Source organism: Micromesistius poutassou, assembly GCF_964030765.1.
Source record: "Micromesistius poutassou genome assembly, contig: SCAFFOLD_5828, whole genome shotgun sequence".
NCBI lineage: Eukaryota > Metazoa > Chordata > Actinopteri > Gadiformes > Gadidae > Micromesistius > Micromesistius poutassou.
The window spans coordinates 1-8819 of NW_028177470.1; the positions used below are offsets into that span (position 1 = coordinate 1).

At 50.1% G+C, this 8819-nt stretch overlaps 1 protein-coding gene across 1 annotated transcript; it reads left to right on the forward strand.

Annotated features, from left to right (window-relative positions):
* The first annotated feature begins 164 nt into the window (after positions 1-164).
* On the forward strand, positions 165-7835 carry pes (pescadillo). Its single transcript, XM_084490993.1, has 15 exons — positions 165-314; positions 484-563; positions 1001-1154; positions 1404-1513; positions 2034-2205; positions 2819-2908; positions 3184-3300; positions 3649-3729; positions 4099-4188; positions 4729-4859; positions 5150-5275; positions 6290-6474; positions 6783-6925; positions 7006-7173; positions 7500-7835. Exons 1-15 carry the CDS (start codon positions 291-293, stop codon positions 7581-7583), a joined length of 1755 nt encoding a protein of 584 aa, XP_084347119.1. The 5' UTR covers positions 165-290; the 3' UTR covers positions 7584-7835.
* Positions 7836-8819: the final 984 nt, after the last annotated feature.

Here is an 8819-nt window from a genome sequence, read left to right on the forward strand (position 1 = left end):
GAATTGAATTGAATTTAATTGAATTGCATTGCATTGCATTGCATTGCATTGCATTGAATTGAATTGAATTGAATTGAATTGAATTGAATATTATTTATATTCTATTCAGGCGGATAACGGGCCCGCTGGGTCCTGCCTGATGTGACGCATGTCTTCCGCGCATGCCTAATAGCAACACGTGTGTTGTCGAGGGGAATGCATGCTGGCACCGCATTCTCGTCTTGACATTTAAAAATTGACTTATATATTAGTAATTTGGATTGTTATTAGGTGTACACACAGTTTGGAAGATGGGAGGCGTTCAAAAGAAAAAGGTATGTTTATCCTGTGAACTGCAGTCACTGATAAAGTGCCTTAGCATCGGAGCTAATGTTAGCATCACATGTTTTGGAGAAACAGGACTCACGCATCGGGCTTTGTGGTCCCTGGAGGTGTTGGGTGGTTTGTGTGTCCTAATGGAATGTGTTGTGTTGTGTTGTTTAGTTCGATAGGGGAGCGGCCACCAACTACATCACCAGGAACAGAGCCCGCAAGAAGCTGCAGCTCAGCCTGGCCGACTTCAGGTACTGAGAGGAGATCCACACACATGACACATGACCGTCAAACACACCATTAAGTCTACATTCAGGGCGTTTAGCAGACGCTTTTATCCAAAGCGACTTACAATAAGAACATTTGTCAGAAGAGAATCAACTATTTGTCGCTGTCGGTACAGTAAGGATGTTCATAGAACCAAGTGCCAAGCACTAACCATCACTAAGTTAACCCCTTCCCTGTGTACAACAAAGATAGCTAGGATAAGATGCTACACAATGCCAAGTATTATTTTTAAGTGCAAGGACGTACAATACAATACACAAACAATAGGTGCACAAGAGGGGGGGGGGGGGTAAGAGTGGGAGTCTAGGTGAGCTCTGAACAAGTGTCTTATGTCTTTTGCAGGTCAGTCCATGTGTAATAACGGCTGTATGATCTGTGTTTTAACGCTGGTGGTTCTCAGGCGCTTGTGCATCCTGAAGGGCATCTACCCCCACGAGCCCAAACACAAGAAGAAGGTGAACAAGGGCTCCACGGCGCCCAGGACCTTCTACCTGATGAAGGACATCCGCTTCCTGCTGCACGAGCCAATTGTGGGCAAGTTCAGAGAGTACAAGGTGTGTGTTGGTGTCACGGATACTTGGGATTAGTATTACAGAGTCACATTCTTCTACGGTCCCGTCTATTGGCAGTATACGTCTGGAGGAGCTGGCAGGAAGTATCAACTAATGTCGTTCAATTACAGTGAGGGTTAATGTCTTTCATTTTCTTCTTTACACTTTTTCCAATTCGCTAAAGCGATCTTGTTGGAGTTTGCCGATGGAAAAGCTCAAAAGTCATCATCGCTTGATTTGTCTCTTCCTCAGATCTTTGTCCGCAAACTCAGGAAGGCATACGGCAAGTCGGAGTGGACTGGAGTCGCCCGGCTGAAGGACAACAAACCAGTCTACAAGCTGGACCACATCATCAAGGAGAGGTGAGAGCTGCTGCTACCAGCGGCCGCCACAGGGGGGCGCTCATGGGCTGTGGTTATTAATGGGATACAAGAGAGAAGTAAACAAGGACAACAACACAATGAATTGAACCTGAAAACAGAAATACACAGAGCCACTCCGCGTGCCACATGCTCCCAGTGGGGGTGAGACAGGCTCCTGGTGTCTGTGCTCCCAGCGGTGGTGAGACAGGCTCCTGGTGTCTGTGCTCCCAGCGGTGGTGAGACAGGCTCCTGGGGTCTGTGCTCCCAGTGGGGGTGAGACAGGCTCCTGGTGTCTGTGCTCCCAGTGGGGGTGAGACAGGCTCCTGGTGTCTGTGCTCCCAGTGGGGGTGAGACAGGCTCCTGGTGTCTGTGCTCCCAGTGGGGGTGAGACAGGCTCCTGGTGTCTGTGCTCCCAGTGGGGGTGAGACAGGCTCCTGGTGTCTGTGCTCCCAGTGGTGGTGAGACAGGCTCCTGGTGTCTGTGCTCCTGGCAGTGGTGAGACGTGTCTCTGCGCCCCCAGGTACCCCACCTTCATCGACGCGCTCCGTGACGTGGACGACGCCCTCTCCATGGGCTTCCTGTTCTCCACCTTCGCCCGCACGGGCAAGTGCCACGTCCAGACCATCCAGCTGTGCCGGCGGCTCACTGTGGAGTGGATGAACTACGTCATCACCTCACGGGGCCTCAAGAAGGTACCCCCCCCCCCCCCCCACTAGGCCTTCTGGTCCCATAACACAGTGGTTCTCTAACCCCTCGAAGATATGTTTAGCCGAGTACCCCTTCACCGGCACAAAACATTTGAGAGAATGAAAAATACAATTGACATAATGTGTGTGCAGCCTATTTGTGAACATGAACTTTGAAAGGGTTGGATAGGAGTTACCTTCATCTAGAACAGGATTGGGCTTTAAGGAGCTGCTGAAGTCATGCAGTGTTCTGCTTCCAGGACGGGGTTGTGGTGTAGTCAAGGTAACCTCTTGTCGTTGGTTGAGATGGACCGTTGTTTTGAATGAGGCACGTTGTAGCGGTGGAACTGTTAAAAGGTGTTATTGTAAAGAAGGCACACCCATGGTCCTTAACCAATCAGGATGAAGTATTTAACACTGCCTGTGGTATAAATATATAATAATAAATAAATGAAACAGTAATTTAACTTTGTTCTGTCGATCAATATTTTGTTTTATTGTGTGCTGTTGTTGGAACCAAAGACCCTCAGGGTGAATGAAGTTCCCTTCTGTCTCATTCTGCTGTTGTTGGTGCTGTTGTCATGGTAACGGTGGACTCACTCCCTGTGGTCCTGGCTAGGTGTTCCTCTCCATCAAGGGGATCTACTACCAGGCTGAAGTCCTGGGACAGACCATCACCTGGCTGGTGCCTTACCAGTTCTCCCATGACGTAAGTTCAGCCGGAAGTCCTGAGCTCCAGCTCTACAACCGTCTTTATGTGCCTATTAGAATAGACTTTCTTTTTCTTATTTTATTTTACTAGTGGCCACTCAAACTGCTTTACAATATTGCCTCACATTGTTTTAATGAGTGGTGGCAGGAGGTGGAGGATGGCTTTGTGTTTGCCGGCTGCTGAAAGAAGCGTTTGTTGTTAACGTGTTTTAAAGTGACGGTGTTGCCTCTGGAAGGTTGACTAACGATGGAGTTGTGTCTTTGCTCCGCCAGCACCCCACCGACGTGGACTACAGAGTCATGGCCACCTTCACGGAGATGTACACCACCCTCATGGGCTTCATCAACTTCCGTCTGTACAGTTCTCTCAACCTGGTGTACCCCCCCAAGGTATCAGACCCTTCGTCGTTTCGTCGCTTGTGTTATTTGCTGCATGGTTGATCGCCATGGTGCTGGCCCTTTAAGGCTCCACCGTGATGCGCCGGCCCTTTAAGGCTCCACCGTGATGCGCTGGCCCTTTAAGACTCCACCTTGATGCGCTGGCCCTTTAAGGCTCCACCGTGATGCGCCGGCCCTTTTAAGGCTCTACCGTGATGCGCCGGCCCTTTTAAGGCTCTACCGTGATGCGCCGGCCCTTTAAGGCTCCACCGTGATGCGCCGGCCCTTTAAGGCTCTACCGTGATGCGCTGGCCCTTTAAGGCTCTACCTTGTGCATCACCTTCTCTCTCCTTCTCTCAGTTGGACAGCAAGGCCAGCGCGGCGCTGCTGAAAGGAGAAGACGATGGCGACTACGCCCTGGACTCTGAGAGCTACATGGAGGTGAGCCCGGGGCTCGAGGGAGAAGGTCAATACTGGTCACGTAGTGGTGGTAGATCAGATTAGATATGACGTTTAATTCATTGAATTGATAATATTAGTTGTTGGTACCTATGGTTGATGTGCTTTTTCTCAGAGGCACTTAACCTTTTGTATGTCTCTCAAAGTACATCATCTAGAATTGTGATTGCAGTAATATGAGGCTACAGGGAGTGTGTGTGTGTGTGTGTGTGTGTGTGTGTGTGTGTGTGTGTGTGTGTGTGTGTGTGTGTGTGTGTGTGTGTGTGTGTGTGTGTGTGTGTGTGTGTGTGTGTGTGTGTGTGTGTGTGTGTGTGTGTGTGTGCATGAATAACTTGAACTGGTGCGTTGCAGAAACTGTCGGCGCTGAGCTCCTGTCTGGCCCGCGTGGTTTCATCAGTGGAGGAGGAGGAGGCACAGATGGACCACTTCCCAGTGGAGGGGGTGAGGACACCCTCCGTCGTCTGAGAGTGACTGAGCGCTGCTCTCTCTCTCCTTATGTCTCTCTCTCTCGCTCTCCTTATGTCTTGCTCTCTCTCTCTCTCTCCTTATGTCTCTCGCTCTCTCTCTCCTTATGTCTCTCGCCCTCTCTCTCGTTATGTCTCTTGCTCTCTCTCCTTATATCTCTTGCTCTCTCTCTCTCTCTCTCTCTCTCTCTCTCTCTCTCTCTCTCTCTCTCTCTCTCTCTCTCTCTCTCTCTCTCTCTCTCTCTCTCTCTCTCTCTCTCTCTCTCTCTCTCTCTCTCTCTCCCCTTATGTCTCTCTCTTCACCATGGGTATCTGGTTCAGAGGGGCTCTTGGTGAACAGACTCTGAGCTTCCCTGCATGACGGTTCCATGAACCTGCTTCCACTAACATAACATCTATGTTAACATAACATCTATGTTTCTGACATTGTTTGGGTCGTCCTGACGATACGTTTTGCAGATGCAAAGAATCTCTAAAGTCTTCTGAATCAAGTTTCTTTTGACGCGACGTGTTTCAGGAGGACGTGGAGCAGATGGAGGCCAGGGAGAAGGAACACAAGGAGCAGGAGGCCCAGAAGAGGCTCTTTGAAGGCCTCAAGTTCTTCGTCAACAGAGAAGTTCCCAGAGAGTCTCTGGCCTTCGTCCTCAGGTGGGTGAGGGCTGAAGAGAGCCTCTAAGGACTCGCTTTAACCCTCTACTGTCACCAGGACCACAGCAGGAAGGCTTTACAACAATAGGTTACAGAATGTTCATTTATATTTTTAATGCCACTTTTTCATTCAACTGATTTGCCTGATTTCAGACGAATCAAACAAAGTGGTCTGGTGTTCCGACGGGCTCCTTCCAGTGGACGTGTTTAGTGCAGCAGGCTGTTTGTAAGCTGCCCTGTGAGCCCAGAGTGTAGACGGCGTTACCTAACCCTAACCCTGCTGCCTCCAGGTGTTTCGGTGCCGAGGTGTCCTGGGAGAAGTCTCTGTGCATCGGCGCCGCATATGACGTGACGGACGAGACCATCACTCACCACATCGCCGACCGGCCCAACATGGAGAAGCAGTACATCAACAGGTGAGCCCATCACACCTGTGTGTCCAGGCAACGTACCCGGGCAGTGAACCGCTCAGAGCAGAGCAGACTCACATCATGACAACATCAAGGACAACAGAGTGGATCTCCCCCTGGTTATCTCTGGGGTCGTTAATGATTAATGACGAGTTGTAGGGCATAGACCAGTCAATGTGTTCCATTGTTCATAAGTTAACCTGATCATTATCTATCTTAAAAGATATGAGGCCAAACGAGAGCATCATGCAAATAATCCTTCAATTTCACGCATGTTTGTGTACAATTCAGCACACAAACCAGTTACTAGCCTGTTTGTTCCTGTATTGTGTGTTGAGTGTGCATTGTTATTAGCATGTGTGTTTCCTGTACTGTGGGTTGAGCAGTGTTGGGAACGTTACTTAAAAAAAGTAATTAGTTATAGTTACTCACTACTTGTTCCAAAAAGTTGCTATATGTCAAAGCACTCGTTGTCAGGGATGTCGACTAAGTCTTCCTTGTGTGTGTTCACTTTACATGCACGTTCTTGCCTTTGACCTCAATGAATTTGAAGTAGTTTATATCTATAGCATATATCTCCACCTTGAAAACACCAACTTTTCATCGGATTGCTCCGGACTCGCCGTCTCTGCTGCTTCTTCAAATCTGTTTGGTGTGTGTGGTTTGCGTGGCCTGGCTTGTTTGTAAAAACACTGGCTCCAATTGGCTACCATGAAACATGACTCTGCCTTAGCCAATCATAATCGCTTATCTCGTTGTTAACCCACCCGGTCTCCTCACTAGCAGTGTGTGTGTGGAGCCAGGGGAGCGTTCGGATTATGCAGTTTATTCAATCAATTCTTAGTAACGCACCGTATTTAACGTTCAGTAATGGTAACGGCGTTGTAACGACGGAAACAGTAATTAGTTAGATTACCCCTTTACTAAAAAAATAACGGCGTTACCTAACCTTATTCCAAACACTGGTGTTGAGTGCGGAGCCCTCGGTGACCCCGGTCTGCCCCCGTGTGTCCGGTACAGGTACTACATCCAGCCCCAGTGGGTCTACGATTCCATCAACTCAAAGATCTGTCTCCCGGTGGAGGACTACTTCATCGGAGTCACGCTGCCCCCCCACCTGTCCCCCTTCGTGGAGGAGAAGGAGGGGGACTACGTCCCCCCGGAGAAGCTGAGGATCATGGCCCTGCAGCGCGGAGAGGCCATAGGTACGCAGCACACCTGGACAGAGAGTCGGCTCCTCTGATTGGCTGATGGGGTCACCCTTGAAGGGAGACATGGCTTCACTGATTGGCTGATGGGGTCACCCCTGAAGGGAGACATGGCTCCACTGATTGGCTGATGGGGTCACACCTTAAGGGAGACATGGTTCCACTGATTGGAGTTCCACTGAGTGCCACACCCGTCCTCCGCTTCCAGTCTGTAGTGAGGGGTTGGGCACCGGGGAGATGGAAACGTAGTTAACAGATTATTATTATTATTATTATTATTATTATTATTATTATTATTATTCTAGTTCAAGACGAGGATGAGGAAGATGAAGATGATGATGATGACGAAGACGACGATGACGAGGAAGAAGAGGAGGAGGAGGAGGAGGAAGAGAAGGAAGATGAACAGAACCTGAAGAAGATGGAGACGCAGCGGTCCCAGGGCAAGGTAAGTGTGCTCTGAGGCCGGCCTCACGCTCGATACCAGAGCACCTCGCTGGACCTGACCGTTGACCTCTGCTCCTACAGGCTCTCTCGGTGAAGGTGACCCCCGGCAAGGTGAAGAAGGAGGACCGCGGGCGGCTGGAGCAGGAGGAGAAGGCGGAGGAGAAGCGTCTGGCCATCATGATGATGAAGAAGAAGGAGAAGTACCTCTACGACAAGATCATGTTCGGGAAGAAACGCAAAGTCCGAGAGGTGAGTCCCACGGGAGACAAGTTTTCTATCGTCTTATTAATGCTTATAATATTCATTCCCTCCAAGATCTCACAGGGAATCATATCTTAATAGTTATGAGTGCTTATGATTAGTGATCGACCGATCTTTGTGTGTTTTACGTGTATCTTTACAGACACTGTTCAATAAATGTTTCCTTTTTTAAATTGAGACTTGAAACATTTGTTATCATTGTGTCATTTATTTGTGTCTGTATGGGTCATGGGCTAAGGCTGATGGGTATTAGGTACTAACCCTACTTATGATATTCATTCATTCATTCTAACCATTCATGTTTCCCATCACAGGCGAACAAGCTGACCGCCAAGAGGAAGGCCCACGACGACGCCAGCAAGTCGGACAAGAAGAAGAAGAAGGCCAAGAAACAGTAGCGCTGTGTGTCTCCCAGCGGCCATCCGGGGCCCAGCGGGGCCAGAGCAGACCGGGCCCCAGAGCGGACCGGGCCCCAGAGCAGACCAGGCCCCAAAGCAGACCGCCGACGAGGCAGGAGTGGAAGTGTTGGCGAGTGTGACATCACTTCCTCTTTGTTTGTTTGAACTCTCCGATCATCAATATATTTCCTACTTATTTTAAGCTGTTGTATACTTTACGTGTTGCTCTGTAAAATAAAATACTTCATAAGACTATGGCCTGTTCGTGTCCACCAACACGGAGTGTAAAGTAAATCACTTTACTCATTAATTCCGGACCATTCCGGAAACGAGTCACAACGCGCTGATGAGAACTTCCACAGCGAGCAGAACATGTTCTGGAAGATGGAAGCTTCCGGAACAACGTGTTCAAGCCTCTCACTCGGGCCGGGCTGAGTGAGGGGCGGTCCATGTGAGAGTGAGGGTGGGCGGGCCTAGAGGATTGTTCCGATGCCCGGCGGCCGGATGTGGGCGGTGCTGACGTCAAAGTGCTGTTAATGGGGGCGGTTACATCACTGGACGGCCTTCCCCTCACCCCTCGACCCGCGGCCCCCTCCTCCCCACTCCATTTGCATTCCACTCCGCTGAGCAGTCCGGGTCTCAGCCTGGCACCGGGGCCCGGCGGGCCGACAATGGGCCCAGTGTTGGGGCCGCTCCGTGGTACAGCAGGGGCGGCCTGCCGCATGCTTTCCGGCCCCCAGCCCCTCCGCCGGGACGCAGTGTGCCGCGGGCCGCCAGGACGAACAGGGTGCACACTGGACTAGCGGTCCTGAGACTTTATGATCACATATTGCTGCGCCCTGGCAGCGAGGGCGAGATGGACTCTGCAAGCTGCAGCCCCCCCCACCCCCCACCCCCCCCCCCCCCGCATGGACGACCTCCCTGCCGTCAGCAGAACGTCTCGAACGCCATCATCACACAGCTTTCATGTTTCTAGCGGGAAGTAGTGGGTTATAAAAAAAAAAAACTAAAGAAACTGTTTAAAACACGTGAGTGCGTGTGTACTTCTATGTCTAAATATAATGCCGTTGTTTTTACAATTTCTTGAAGCATAACCAAACGCCAAACTATCGTTCTTAAAAAAAAACTAAATGAGAATATACTTCAGGCCTTGCACGTGTTCCGCCTGAGGCTTTGCATCCCGAGTCGGTAGAAGATCTTTACTTTCTTTGTGGACATAAAGAGGGAGGATCCTGT

Bases quoted from the DNA above. Each gene is read 5' to 3' on its own strand.
- pes (XM_084490993.1), top strand. From the start codon at position 291: ATGGGAGGCGTTCAAAAGAAAAAG. The intron at 1,155-1,403 runs GTGTGTGTTGGT...TCTCTTCCTCAG, and splicing joins GCAAGTTCAGAGAGTACAAG to ATCTTTGTCCGCAAACTCAG. The intron at 2,909-3,183 runs GTAAGTTCAGCC...TTGCTCCGCCAG, and splicing joins CTTACCAGTTCTCCCATGAC to CACCCCACCGACGTGGACTA.